Genomic DNA, 14,993 nt, shown 5'->3' with positions numbered 1-14,993 from the left:
AAGTGCCGCCCCTCCTATATGGTTAAAAGAATTCATTTTATTACTATTACGTGTACGTTAAATATTATCTCTATAAGGTATTATTACGAACATAATATTCAATCTAAAGTGAGTACACATGCGAATGGATCTTTTCTACTTCAAATCGCGGAAGGCAATCTATTATCACTAGTGAAATAATTCATGGTTAACCGTTTTTGTGTGGGGATGGGAGGCGTGACTAGAGATAAAGTTATCAAATCACGGCTGAGATTCGTCACAAAATATAAACGAATTTTCAAATAGCACTTCGTTAAATTCAACTCGCGTAAACGAACGCGCTTTCCCTGTGATTTGTCAAAAACACAATGGATTCTTATGAAAGCGTATTACTTGTGAAGTCTGAAGTCTTCGTGTTTAAAATACCGCCAAGGTCAACGAATAGGGGTTATCGGTGAGGATTGATTCTTTTTGACAGCATTTCTCGTGAAAGCATTCATTTCGAGAAAGTACAATATATATTCAAAGATACGTTTAAATGTGATCTTTTGTCCATCACCGTTTACGAAACTTGATATCTCCTGTATTTTATTCATTTTACCCGTAATGATTAATACGTCAGCAGAATTTATACCGGAAATTGTTGTTAGTTCTACGTAGGAATACAATATTGTGAAATATAAGAAAATTTAAAACTTATCAAATTTTAACTTTTTTCATAATTCACTTTCGTATCTTTATGTTTTACAGTATTAAAGAGACATCTTCTTTTAACATTAAATATTTGAAAATATAATGCGCATTTTAATTACTGTTTGGAATGTTTTCGTTTATATTAAAACTGCATTAAAAGAATGTTGATTGCCGTAAACTAATGACAGTAGTGTACTTCTGATAGTAGTCTTGCTTCTTATCTTTTAAGTCCATATTGTATTCTAGAGCAGGTGACTGGAATCTTCAAGAGCCAACATGGACTGGTCGTATGCGACTTGTCTCTCAAGGAGATTCAATCGCTATCAAATTGGAAGATAAAGTTACTGGAGAGTTGTTTGCAAAATGTCCAATTGAGCAATATCCAGGAATTGCTGTTGAACCAGTCATGGATTCTTCGCGTTATTTTGTTTTAAGAATTCAAGATGAAAATGGGAGGTCAGCTTTCATTGGCGTTGGATTTTTAGATAGGTCTGATAGTTTTGATTTAAATGTTGCTCTTCAAGACCATTTTAAATGGCTCAGAAATCAGGAACAAATAGAAAAGGAAAAGGATAAACCAAAAGAAGAGTTGGATCTCAGATTTAAAGAAGGAGAAACAATAAAAATAAACATGAAAATTACTGTAAGTATTTTTTGTTGTCTTAAAACTTATCATTATAATAATTTTAATAAATTGTGATCGTTTTGTATATATATATATACATATATATATATATATATATATATATATATATATATATATATATATGTAGAAAAAGGATGGCAATGAAGTTTCTTCTAAAACAAAGCAGCGTCCTAGTGCAAATATAGGTTTACCACCTCCACCAGGTGGGGTAAAAATTGCACCACCACCTGCGAAAACTCCGACCTCATCTCCTGCTCATAAACCTGTTCAAAATCAAAACCAAACAGGTTCTGAATGGGGAGAATTTGCTAGCGCATCACAACAACCTCCAACTCAACCGTCAACAGTAGGGAATGCCAGTTGGGTTCAATTTTAACTTACATGTTGTATTAAAATTTAATATAGCAGTGCTGTAGAATTATAGACTATACATGCATATTTTAATTTATATGTTCACTGTGTGCACATGCATGCACATATATAAATATCTTTTAAGGGTAATTAATGACAAAGATGTTTCTATGTACATAGTGATCCAACTACAGTTGTACAATATGAATCTTATTATGTTACAATATATAGTACTTGTATATTTTTTCTAAATTTATATTTCAATTTGATTACAAAAGAATATTACTCATGTGAAATGAATTTTATTTAAATCATTAAAGAATTTTATTCAAGAACTAAATATAATGTATACTTGTATGTAAAAATTAGTGCTATCTCACAAAACATTAAGTTACATTGAAACAGTACAGCAATCTTTAACTTCTTGTCAGTTGTATTTCTACTATCTACACCACAAATGTTAAAAAGTGTATATATTGCATTTGTTATTTAAAGAAATTGCATAAAGTGAGTGTGAAATACTCGTATATTTTGTATAAATAGTTATCAAATAAGTTTATTATACATATATATATATTGTACAAATTAAAACGAAAGGAACAGTTTGAAGAATAAAAACAGCTAGAAATGTATTAAATAAGTGAGAAATACAAATTTATAGTATCCTAATATAAAAAGCTGTATCAATAAAACAAGTTTAATTTATTAATACATTGAAATGTTTTCTGTTGCATGGATACAATCTTTGTGAAGGCCCTTAAAAGTAGTATGAATTAAATTATGGTGTATATAGTCTTTTATCCAATATTAGTTTCCGGTGTTTGTACATAAAACAGATATTGTGCAAATGTAAGGCCTAATCTTACGGATATATTAAAACTTATTAATTATATTTTAAATTTATGTTAAGTTGAAAAAGAATATATGTTATCGTTATTGCGTTATCATTTAGCTGTATTAAGAAAAATGTAAGATTAATGCATTGTATTGCCTTATCTTTAAAAATAACATCTTAAGAGTTTGTTTTATACTAATATTTATGTAAATTAAACACTTAAACAGTTTATAACTCAAAAACCTAAAACTAGTATTGCTAAAACATAAAAGAGAAAAGTGTTATTTCTGATATTTAAAGATATTGTACAAAATTTGAGAAAAAATATTGTACACAATGAACACAAAAAATTAATCTATACACAAAGTAATGAAAACTAAATTTATTACATTTCTTTATTTGCAAAAATGAAAAGAAATTCATTGTTTCATGTATATATAAAAAATTATTCTAAAGTGATATTAAATCTTAAAAATAAGCGAATATACTGTAAATCAATACAGTTATAGAAGAGATTCTTTAAACTTTATGAATAGGATAAGTAAAGTGATTACTTACATATTCTATTGTCATTGTATATTGTAAATGATGTTAAGTAGTATTGTTAATATCTGTTAATATTTAAGATAGTAACATAAATATCTTATAATTCCGTAAATCGCATTCCGTTTATAATTATCTACGTACTACATAATAAATCATATAAATTGTGTGTACACAAAGAGAGAAGGGGAGAGAGAGTGAAAGAAAGAGAGAGAGAGAGAGAGAGAGTAAATACACATTTTGAAAAGTGTACTTGCAATGAAATACATTACCTTTTAACATTGTATTCATTTTTGTAGTAAATGAAAAATATTGTTGCTTTCTATACTGTATATTTTCATTTGTAGTTATAATAAATTGCATAATTATTAATACACTAAATAATTATTAAAATTCATATTACAAATAATACTTTGCAAATAGATAAATTATAACCATAGTTAGAAATTTTATTCTATCACAAGGGTTATTCACTTTCTTAGTAAATAATTAACAACGTTTATTACGAGCAACATTAAGCCGTAAACTGCGCATGGCCATGGCACGACTAAAATGGCGTTGAACCGGACGTTGAATTTGTCCATTGACTAGACTAGAGTCTTCGTCACATTCTACACTGCTTAAGACTACTAAAAGTACGCCAAGCACCTGCAATATAAAATACTATATAGTGTAGATATACTACACAAAACAATTATTTTAATGCAAACCATGCTAATATCTGTAATGGGAGAAATACAATGTTATCACTCTTATCTTACATACCAAACATATAATTATCAGTAATGTATAGATATGTAAGCTCGCTGCCGGAAGTAACTCTACCTCTCTTAGAGCTTCTGCTGCTTCAGAGAGATCTGGTTTTAATTCTAAAGCATGTCTCAAATGTACAGCTGCCTCTTGATAATGGCCATATGCCTACAAAGGTATAAACATTGCAATGCCAATTCATTTTTTGACAATATTTGAAAATGATATTTAAATAATTTTCTGCTTTATATTGAAAATATCATATTACAAATGAAAACATTCTAAAGGTTTTAATTACCTTAAATATTTGACCAAGTGTAAGATATTGTTCCCAAGCATTGCGATCTGGAGGTTGCAATTCCAAAGAACGTCTTGCCAAATATGTTGCATCATCCAAATATTGTTGAACTAATAATACTTGAGCCAAATTTAACAAAACTTCTGCATTATGTGGTGACACAGCAAGTGCTCTTCGAAAGCATTCAATTGATCTTTGTGCATCACCTTTTATACGCCAAAAATTTCCTATCTGATTGTAAAGTTGAACAGACTTTGGTTTCTAGAACAAATCCAGAAATAAAATACATACTATACGTCAGCTTTGTAATAGGAATTAATTATTTGAAAACAAAAAATTTGTTAACAGTTATATTGTTCTCAGAGCGGCATGTGCAACAGGCAGATTTACGCACGACATAATCATATGAATTATAAATATTAAAAGATCACAGATCTGATGTATAATACATCCACTAATATCTGTGACGTTCTTTTCCACAAGGTAATACTCTTAATAGAGTCTCAAAATAAAAGTCCTTTACTATTGGCCATAAATGCCCATTTCACTCTAAAAGACTGTAAAGATACGGACTAGGGATGCCGATCTTGACTTGACTTTTTAAGAAAAATTCATTCTTAACATCGATCAGGAATATCGAAAGGAATAAAATTAATCTTTAAAATACAATATTAAATGTACTAACACTAATAAAAATATTATGCATTCATGGAATGTACATTTCTTTTTTTACTGAGATCAAAAATCAATCTTTTAGAAAATAGATTGATTCCCAAAAACGATTTTTTTCAAAATCGGTATCCTTAATTCAGTTTAAGTGGATGCTTGTACCATTCTGAAAGCAATCTCATGCTATACCTCTCGTTTTGCTTTTATCAAACGTTTCTCTAGCAAATCAATATCAACATCCATAGTTTTGCCACCATTTTTCTTGAACATGAGCGCTACATTTGGTTCTGGAACTAATGGATGTTTGTCTCTGTTTGCAACACCGAGCAAGTTGTCGTAATAAGTAAAATTAACAGGCTTTCCACAGTCTAAAATTATATCCTCACATTGTTGACCAGATGTACACATGACTTGCTCGTTCGATTTTTGTGATGATAGGGGAAAGGATTCGGTGGCGTTTGGTGTATCCTTCAACACGTATGACGAGAATCGTCTGCCAAGGGGACCAAAGTTAGGGCTTTTTTAACGCTGAAAGAACAGTAAGCCACACACAAATACTAACTACAGGAAGAAAAAGAAAATTACATCGGGTTATATATTTATATAATAATTATTGAAAACAAAATCTAAAATATAAAAAATATATAATAATTAAACTGAATAAACAAGAGATAAGGTAGGTTCACACAAATCTTTTTTTTTAGATCAACCAAAAAATCTTACACAGCTTACATATTTATATATTTTTCCACACAATCTACATTTCTTTATTTTGTCAATTTTTTTTCTTTTAATTTAAATGTTCCATCTATTCTGATAATTTTTGGAAATTGTGCCAGAACAATGAGCTCTCCAAACGTGCACATTTGTCTGATATCAAATATGTATGTATAAGGTTTATTGAAAACCATTCGCAATATATGTTTGAAATAAACAATTCAAGTTCAAAACATGCAGTAGAGTATGGAAAATAATTTAAAGTATGAACTACAATATTTTTTTTATATGGAATAATCGGAGTCTCATTAATTAATATCGTTATATGTATATATGCTAAACACTATTAGTACAAAATATAGTATACGTTGTAAACGTAAAACAAGAATTATATCCTTGGAGAATATAAATCCCTTTATAGCATTTAAGTATAAATTACTTCCAACCAAACAGGGATGTTATTTAAAAAAGTGTATATCATTCTATCGTTAAAATATCATAGAATGTACATACACAAACAGTCAGAAAGCATTAGAACCAGAATATGTTCCAAACATTTATAAAATTCTCGAATTAGGTATTCGGAAGATACGAGTCTCAGTAATCCACTTTGTTTCCAAAAGTGCTAAAACTATCAATTTGACATTCTGAAACAAGACGTACTACCCAGATCTTACCCAGAATTAACCAAACTCCTACGATTTCTTACCGTTCGTGATTTCCTGAGACAATAGTTTTGCAATCTTGACAGAAGGGCTGAATCTTTTCGAGTTTCTCCGAAATAGCTGTTCTACTCCAACTTTGTCCATTCCCGACAGTGATACTACTAGCGAGGATATCGAAAATAGGATCATCCTCGACTGTGCTCACAAAGTCTGTTGTCTTGACTACTTTGTCAGCGTTAAGTCTCCAAGAAGTTCTCGAGTTTGTAAGTTTCGCTTGGAGTATCAGAAAACAAAAGAGATAGCCGACGACACGACCGTCGACCCCAATTACTTGCATTCTCTCACTTCACAAAAACTGAACGCGCACGTTTTTTCTAAAATGTTCAAAAAAAAAAGTTCGTCCGCTTTCACTAAACAAAGATGATTTAGATTTTCGTCCAGATGACTCTTCGCTCTGGGGATTATTGGACTATTTGCCAACATTCATTTTCACAATCGCAATGTCCCTAAAACTGTATTATTTCTATTTAATTTCGCTGATTGAGACTGGACGTGAAAAATTCTGTTCCTCGGGTGATACGTTTAGTGATTTTAACAGGGCTTCGTTAAACGAATAAACAAATCTAAAAACAAATTTTTAATTATGACTGAATCAAACTACAAGCAATGTTTTTAAATTCTACTATTTTAGATGTAAATAATACAAATAATTGATAATACCAAATGGTTCTTACCTTGAAAAGGTTATAAAATAGATAATGCTGTTTTATATTTATTGTGGGCTTTTAAAATCGTTATTTACACGTCAGAATGAAACAGGATTTTCTACGAACAACTTAATTGCATTTCAGTAGATAATTCTACTCAAAACCACGCGTTCGATTTCTTTATTTTTGCGAGAAAACATGGACAATCAAAAGGATATAAATGATATTGAAAAAGTAGAAAATAACACTCAGCATACGAAGACTTGCGAAGAGAGAGCTAGTTTTAATGTAGATAAAAAGCTGTCGGAATTAAATACGAATTTGAGTAAACGTCAGCTGAAGAAAGTGAAAAAGAGAGAGAAATGGTTGGAGCGAAAATTTGAGCTAAGGTTTTTATTTCTCTGTTTATTAATGATTGGTCGGAAACTATGTAATTTTGCAATTAAATTCGCATAAATAAATATTTATAAAATTGCCAAGGGGAATTACATGATTTATTTAATTTTATAGATTACGCGAACGAGAGAAAGCAAGACAAAAACGAGCATTTGCTCGTGCAAACAATATAAATCTTGGGCCTTCCAGGAAAGCTTTGAAAAGAAGCACAATGGCAGAGAGCAGTTGTAAAATTGGAGTAACTATTGATTTGTCTTTTGGTGATTTAATGATTGATAAGGATATTGCAAAATTGACTAAACAAATACTAAGATGTTATACTTTGAATAGACGAGCCGTTGCACCAATGCAATTTTCTCTTACCAGTTTCGGTGGAAAATCAAAGGCAGATATGCAAAAGCACAATGGATATGAACACTGGGATGTAGGTTGCTCTATACATAGCAAAAATTTATAATTTATTTAAAAAAATAATAACAATTCATTTTAATAACATATGCATTCTCTTAACATTTATAAAATCTATGCCACAGGTAAAATTTCATGCAGAACCATATTTGAATATTTATCCTAAGGAAAGAGTAATTTATCTCACTAGTGAATCGGAAAATATTATTACTCATCTAGAACACGATTATGTATATGTTATAGGTGGTCTAGTTGATCATAATAGTCATAAGGTAAGCTAAAATTTTTAATCCGTATAAATCTTCTTATATAATATTCATATTTTCTAGGGCCTCTGTCATAAATTAGCTATACAAGCAGGAATAAGGCATGGCAGATTACCTCTGGATAAATTTTTACGTATGAAAGCAAGAAAAGTTTTGACTGTCGATCATGGTACGTTTGGTAGAAAACGATTAGTTATTAGATTAAGTTGTTGAGTATAACATTATCGATTTCAAATATATATATAAACTTTTTTCTAGTATTTGAAATTTTGCTTAGAGTTAGCGAAGGCAAAACATGGCAAGAAGCATTTTTGCAGGTTTTACCAGAAAGAAAGAATGCACAATTAATTCTGCCATTAGGAGAAAAAGGCACATCAGATACTTACCATAAAAACACAGATGTTCTTCACACAAATATATGTACATAGCAAAACTATGTTATAGATACGAAAGTGAGTGTAATATTATATATATAATTTCATAGTAATATAAAATCTTATATATATACATCCTGACAATTTTTTCACTCTTTCTGCTAAATTCTTTTTGTTGTTAAAGTATATTTTATATATAAAAGACTATATTTCTCTCTTCTCTATGTACACCAGCTGATGTACACACATGTAAATCACAATAAATACAAAAAATTAATTAAAAATGAATCAATAAAAAGTAATGAGCAAATTAAATGTTACGTACATGTGAATGTACGTGAAATATTAAAGTGAATAACAATATTAATGACTTTTTATTTAATAGATTTACTTTAAATAAATCTCTCCCATATGTAAAATAATAATGCAAAGGTAAAACGAAAAAGTGCACGTTTTTTTTTTTTAATACAAGTTAATTTTTCTCAAATTTTGCAAGAAAATTTCAAAAATATTTTTCCTATATTTGTTTACAATCTATAGATTTACCTATATATGTTATTTACACAATCCCTTTAAAATTGAAACGGAATTATAAAAATATACTAGATTTTATATAAAATTAAATACATTATTCCTCCAAATATTATAATTTTATAGTTTATATATGATTTATTGTGACTAGAAAATGATTATTTTCGATATTAAAAAATTGATAAATTCTCAAAATTACATTGTTCCTTACAACATAATTTTCAAATAGTAGTTTCATTCTCCACTTAATAATTTTTAATGTTCATTATTTGTACACATTAAAGCTTCTTTTCACTCGATTAATATAAACTATTACTTACGAAATACGATTAAATACTTTTTGCGAAATTTGGGTAAAACTTTTCTTCTCTTTCTAACAGGACACTTTAAAATTTAATATAAATGTTCATATGCACATACTATTGGTAAAATGATGCTTGCATAAATGGTATTTGTTTTTTAATTTTACAGTCAAATATGTATAATTAATTGTAAAATAATATTGTTTTATCGTTTAATTTGAAATTGGTTATATAGAAATTATTTCTATTTATTAAAATATTGTTGCAAATTCTCTTTCAGAAGTATATATCCAATTTTTTTGTAATTTCAATAAAAATATATTGTTTATTCCTATATATTATTTACACTCTATCCAATATGTAAATTCAGTTGAAAAATAAATTGTGTAATTTAGTTAAAGTGTAGTAATACAGTGAAAGTAATATTTGAGTATTTATATAATGTTAAAAACTGATTTCTGATCAATTAAATTCTTTACTTGTAACTTTTGCAATATCAAAATCGGAGCAAATATTTGCTATAATATTTATGCATCTTCCTACCTGCTGCATAGTGGACATTATAACTTCTAATTTCTTAATTATAATTCACTGGCAACTATTTGCTATGTGTGACATGTATATACAAAACCATTTTTCGTCATAAAGATTAAAATGACATTTATATTGTTAAACGTTACTTGTTCAATTTATCTCTTTTTCTTTCAAATTTTTTGATAGTTGATCATTTATATACATCAAGAATCGTTCATATAAGTATATGCCAATATAATAACTGAGAAGCTATCATTTGCACGACACTCGAAAAAAAAAATGCCTGCTCTCATTACTTTTCTGAAAATATGTATAAGTTCAAAGAAACAATTATAATCATTTTTCTAGTAACATATTATTTGTGAAATTTATATGGAACTATATTCATTTAGCTTCGCGTAAATAATTGTAAATAAGCGAGTAGCTAAAATTCAAACGGAATAATTACGTCACGTAAGTTATTATCCAATTAAAAACTATTTAAAGTCATCTGTTTTTTGATTAAATTTTCTTTTGCATAATAATAACTTCACAGCTCACATATTCGTTATCCTCATGCATTATCTAAGTTGTCAACATCTTGACCATCAATTATCTCAAATTCGCTACCACTTTCATCACTATGGCTAATCTGTTTCCTTGATATAGGTTCAAGTTCTGCTTCCTCTTCAGAAGATGATCCTTTTTCGAAATGGCCACTTTGAAATTTAATGCCATCCACGTCAGTTTCTTCTGCACTAAGCTCCAATTCAGAAACTTCTACACCGTCTGTGCTTCCATCTTCATGTGATGGCATTTTAAGACCCATAAGATCTTCATCGTTAAAAAATTCTGTTATTAAAGTAATTTTATTCTTTTTAGGAAAATTTCATGAATATATTCATTTCAAATAAATATAAAATGATTTTTTTCTAAATAAGCGATATATCTAAAAATGCAATATAATATCTAAAATAATAGATTATACCATTTTGAGCATCGGATAACACACTTGTTGGTGTTGGTGATTGATCTCCTGATTCTCCTGCTCTTGTAAGAACTTGAAGATTATCTTCAGTTACTGCTGGTAAAAATTCTTCGATTTCACTGTCCCATTCTATACAACAATGAAAGTAGAGATGAAAAATAACCATACTAACATAAATAACCATAGCATTTTCTGTTTTTTAATTTTAAAACAATTATTATAGTTGTTAGTATTGTAAGGAAAAAACAATTACTCTATGGTTACTGTCTTACATAGATTACCTTTATGTAATATCATTTTGCTAGGTAGCTTCAATAATAATGCAGGTCCAAGTAAAATGCTCATGCATATTGTATATGCAAGAAGTATACCATTTATAGTACGACCAATAATCCATAGGCCCAAAGCAAATGAACATACTGCAGTACAAAACTATAAAATAAACAGTACTTTACAGACAATACAAATACGTATTAATAGACTGAACATATTTAAATGTATTTTATGTTGAAACTTTACCACTCCTGGTTGTTCTCTTCTCAATTGCATCAAACTATGAAATGCTGACTTTATTCTTCTTCCTATCTTTTCAATCTGTTCTGCCTTTGCATAGGATCTATGAACACATCAGACATTTTAGAGTCAACTTGAAATATTTTGATCGTCAAATTTTTTGAAATAGTATAATCTAGTTAAACGAGTTGCGATCCTTACGCAGCTGTATTTGTTGCTTTATTTTCTTTTTGAACTTGGGCTTCTAAAGTACTGTAACCGAGGACGACAACTAGTGCAACACTGCTGGCTGCAGCAAAGCCATGTACCTCTAATACAATAATAACCCTGAAAAAAAATACATTACCATTTTACAACCCAAGTTTACATATTTTACAATCAAAAAGTATTTCTTAAATGTACAAAAATTATAACGCGTAATAAATAAAAAAACATCTAAATAACTGAATACATGATCGATATCATGGAAACATTAGTGAAACAAATATTCAATTTACACGTAACGCGAGCAGGCCGATTTACCGTAGTGTGATATTTTTTAATTATCAACATGTACTGCCATCTGTAATAATATCGTAGATCTAGTGGGAAAATACGCAGAGAACATGCAATTCATTCGACAAAGTAAACAGGAATGTCACGAATAATATTTACGGAGAAAAAAACGACTTTAGAATATGTCGCTCAGGATAGAGAAAATCCATCAATGACTGTTTATATCAACATGTTCTCGCGGTATGCGTAAAGAGCGTCATACGATTGACGTTCTACGTACGCTTATCGGAAAGAAACACGTACGAAAGAACACAAAGTATTACAATGCTCAAGACATAGATACTGTTATTTACAACTGACATCAAACGCCGAAACACACATGCTTCTCTAAACCTTGACCTAGAAGACGGAATACTTGTAATGCACTAAGAGACAATTGAATATTTCACAACATTTCCCTCTAATACAGGAAATTGTTGATTCCAGCATCGGTGTGTTCATTTGCCAAGACGAAAACATTGTCAAATCTTGTCTATCGAATTGTACAATATCAAAAAAGGAACTGGTTACTCATCATTTAATATCGCGTTAAATGTTACAAGGTTTCTGCTTTATAAGCTAACCGAAGTTCTAACTTAATGGATGCGTGATGAAAAGTCGGTAATCACTAAATGATCAAATTTCGCAAAATCACGTATAATGCTATAGCTTAGAAGTGACGCACACTCTCTCACATTAGACGGACTCACCAAAACAGTATGTTGAATACGATGACGACGGAGATACTGTTTACAGAGTTTTCCCAGAGGAGGATACTCTCCAAAATGCCACAAAGTCGCCTCGAGGCTTCAGAATTGCATCCAACATTCCGATATTGTTCAACCTCGACACTTTTGCGCTCCGTATCCTCCGCAGCTACCTCACTTACATCATGAGGTGACGCATTTTTCATCCATCGAAAATAACATGCCACTCTCGAGAGCCGTTCCATGACAGTTCCAGGTCGACGTTGACTGCTTTTGTTGTCCTAATTTCTGTACTCCTTTGGCATGGTACACCCTCGGAAGACTGTGCGGAAGTATTTTTAGCGCGTGACAACCAAGAGTAAGACTTTTGAGAACGAACGAGCAATCGCGGGGGTTTCTTCTGCTTTGCCTCGAAGAACGAAGTGAGAAAGAAGGACAGACAGAAAAAGAAAGAGAGAGGCTGGCGAACAGAGAAGAAAAAACGGAAAGTGAGAAATACAGAAACCAGTATAAACGAAAGGATGGCTTAAGACTGTGACCAAATCGACAGAGAACAAACGAATGAATGAGACGGAGAAAGAGAGAACGAAGGGAAAGGGAAAGATGAGGGGGGAAAAGGAGGGGAAAATGTAAGGAACGACTTTAAATACCCTCGTGAAATTTCATGTTCGTTCTTGTCAATTTGACCGATACCTTCTTCCTTCCGGGTTACAGGCTTCTATTGTCTTTTTCGTTTCCTTGCTGGATACACTAGTCGGTGGCTTGCCTAACGTTCTGTCTCTTACTGTGGTACTGACGTATGTACGCGCTCAAGCGTTATTCCATATACCCTACCTTTACCTACTGCAAACACGTGACGGATGCGACACGAGACGCCGTTGCACAGCAGGCAACGTGCAATAGAACTGCGTAAATTCACAAATTTTACTTCCAGTCGATTAGTGTCTTTCATAGTAATTTCAGACTCAACCGATTTTCAATATATAGTAAACCACTCGCCTCACATCTTATTCAACGAGCGAAAAATTATACACGTTACAACCAAAAGGGGTAATAATCCCACGAAATATTTATATTTCAATTACAAGTTTTATAGTAATTCTGTTTATTTTTAGATTAGGCAAATTTTCTTTCTATGTTCCATCATTCAGATTTCCACGGACAATTTCCACGAATATATATACTTTTCTATTCAATATTTTTTTAAACAGAAGTTATTTCATTTTTACTTATTTCATACTTCTAATCAAAAATATTGTATACGTTTCATCCATGGTAATTCATTCATTTTTCATGAAGTTTAATAAAATTCTCGAAATAATGTTTAAACATTCCCGCTGTTAATGATGCGTCGGTAGTTTTGACATTTGATTGATCTATAGCCAAACGGATGTATTATATATGTAATATGTGTATATACATATGTTATTTTAAGACAGTGTGTTTTGCAGTTCTTTATATCTAATTATTCAACGAATATGCAAATAGGAAAACAGTTTAGCTAAACATCAGATTCGTAGATAAGGCGAAGTCGTATTTCTGCATTGGTAAAATAGTATTATTGCTAAACGTTAAAATGCAGTCGGTTTAATAACTTCTTTGCTCTACTGTCGTTCACTAATCATTTAATTCTACCTTAAATTACGCGAGGTCAAGCTCTTTCACGTTTTCACTTTTACTGTGTCAGTAACGTTTCAAATGATCGGGCACCCTGCTCTTGCAAATTTTCCAACGTATTGATGAATATTTAATTACTGCAGAAATAGGTCTGTTATTGACTTTTGATTCGTTGAAAAAATATGTGTACAAATATTTGATTAATTTTGTACCTGCGATATTAGTTATAACATGTATACATATGATATACCATACATAATAATATACCATACCATACTACACGATAGACCATACCATAATAACTCTTATGTAAACATAACTCAGCAAAAGGTGGCAGAAAATCCTCGATAGTATAGCGGTTAGTATTCTGGATAAACATAGACAAAATACTAATAAATATTGATGATTATAGCATAAAGAAAATATTTTAATTAAGTACACATCATAAAATGTTACCATCATTGAACTCCTCGGTAGTATAGTGGTCAGTATCCCCGCCTGTCACGCGGGAGACCGGGGTTCGATTCCCCGCCGGGGAGTAATATAATTTTTGCCATTTTCTTTCTACAGTATCATAAAAGTAACAATTTTTTTAATCGTATAACGACAGTTAATCGTGCACTCCCTTTTATGCCACTTCTGTATGTAATGTAAATTTAGCTTATAAGTAATATTGCTTAAGAACAATGACCTGAGATATTTTGTAAGTATTTTTTTGTATGGGTAAGAAATTTCAAAAAGATAATTGAAATGGAATTGGTGGCGTAGCAATATGTAGGCGTACTAGAATATTTTACCCTGACTTGTGCTCAATCCGAGGGTTCGTACAATAATGCCTTCTTAGGCTTTTCGTATTAGCTTCGAGGACACGGCCTATCCGAATGTTCAGGCAAAACTCCAGAGAGGGGTTTAGTCACAAAGAAATGCACGTGGCCCTCTTCGGCCACTTATGCAGCCTGTTACATGATATTTCTACACGTGTTTAGATTTA

At 30.7% G+C, this 14,993-nt stretch overlaps 4 protein-coding genes, 1 long non-coding RNA gene and 1 other non-coding gene across 9 annotated transcripts; 3 read left to right on the top strand and 3 right to left on the bottom strand.

Annotated features, from left to right (window-relative positions):
- The first annotated feature begins 199 nt into the window (after positions 1-199).
- On the top strand, positions 200-3,431 carry LOC143429422 (NECAP-like protein CG9132). The gene is made up of 3 exons (XM_076905091.1): positions 200-433; positions 919-1,315; positions 1,446-3,431. The coding sequence occupies exons 1-3, from the start codon at positions 348-350 to the stop codon at positions 1,692-1,694; spliced, it is 732 nt and encodes a 243-aa protein (XP_076761206.1). The 5' UTR covers positions 200-347; the 3' UTR covers positions 1,695-3,431.
- Positions 3,360-6,633, bottom strand: LOC143429395 (uncharacterized). Of its 2 annotated transcripts, none has more exons than XM_076905023.1 (5): positions 6,191-6,633; positions 4,954-5,257; positions 4,096-4,356; positions 3,813-3,965; positions 3,360-3,695 (listed from the first exon to the last, which is right to left on the bottom strand). In XM_076905023.1, the coding sequence occupies exons 1-5, from the start codon at positions 6,481-6,483 to the stop codon at positions 3,537-3,539; spliced, it is 1,170 nt and encodes a 389-aa protein (XP_076761138.1). In that variant the 5' UTR covers positions 6,484-6,633; the 3' UTR covers positions 3,360-3,536. The 2 variants fall into 2 exon arrangements, with proteins under 2 accessions (XP_076761138.1, XP_076761148.1); XM_076905033.1 differs by having other exon boundaries at positions 3,873-3,965.
- Positions 6,634-6,786: 153 nt separating this feature from the next.
- LOC143429409 (tRNA methyltransferase 10 homolog A) lies at positions 6,787-8,685 on the top strand. Of its 2 annotated transcripts, XM_076905070.1 has the most exons (5): positions 6,787-7,242; positions 7,364-7,673; positions 7,783-7,929; positions 7,987-8,092; positions 8,182-8,675. In XM_076905070.1, the coding sequence occupies exons 1-5, from the start codon at positions 7,052-7,054 to the stop codon at positions 8,349-8,351; spliced, it is 924 nt and encodes a 307-aa protein (XP_076761185.1). In that variant the 5' UTR covers positions 6,787-7,051; the 3' UTR covers positions 8,352-8,675. The 2 variants fall into 2 exon arrangements, with proteins under 2 accessions (XP_076761185.1, XP_076761194.1); XM_076905079.1 differs by lacking the exon at positions 7,783-7,929 and having other exon boundaries at positions 8,182-8,685.
- Positions 8,686-8,938: 253 nt separating this feature from the next.
- On the bottom strand, positions 8,939-12,771 carry LOC143429403 (uncharacterized). 2 transcript variants are annotated; one of them, XM_076905057.1, is made up of 6 exons: positions 12,389-12,771; positions 11,346-11,471; positions 11,151-11,247; positions 10,913-11,063; positions 10,632-10,760; positions 8,939-10,477 (listed from the first exon to the last, which is right to left on the bottom strand). In XM_076905057.1, the coding sequence occupies exons 1-6, from the start codon at positions 12,628-12,630 to the stop codon at positions 10,218-10,220; spliced, it is 1,005 nt and encodes a 334-aa protein (XP_076761172.1). In that variant the 5' UTR covers positions 12,631-12,771; the 3' UTR covers positions 8,939-10,217. The 2 variants fall into 2 exon arrangements, with proteins under 2 accessions (XP_076761172.1, XP_076761162.1); XM_076905047.1 differs by having other exon boundaries at positions 8,939-10,495; positions 12,389-12,630.
- On the bottom strand, positions 12,713-13,376 carry LOC143429429 (uncharacterized). The gene is made up of 2 exons (XR_013102536.1): positions 13,220-13,376; positions 12,713-12,845 (listed from the first exon to the last, which is right to left on the bottom strand). It is a non-coding gene; the product is annotated as an uncharacterized LOC143429429 (long non-coding RNA).
- A 1,093-nt stretch (positions 13,377-14,469) lies between these two features.
- On the top strand, positions 14,470-14,541 carry Trnad-guc (transfer RNA aspartic acid (anticodon GUC)). The gene has a single exon. It is a non-coding gene; the product is annotated as a tRNA-Asp (tRNA).
- Positions 14,542-14,993: the final 452 nt, after the last annotated feature.

Source organism: Xylocopa sonorina, chromosome 1 (assembly GCF_050948175.1).
Source record: "Xylocopa sonorina isolate GNS202 chromosome 1, iyXylSono1_principal, whole genome shotgun sequence".
Classification (NCBI taxonomy): domain Eukaryota; kingdom Metazoa; phylum Arthropoda; class Insecta; order Hymenoptera; family Apidae; genus Xylocopa; species Xylocopa sonorina.
Note: the sequence above shows the minus strand (reverse complement) of the source record. Positions and strands in the feature narration are given on the sequence as shown.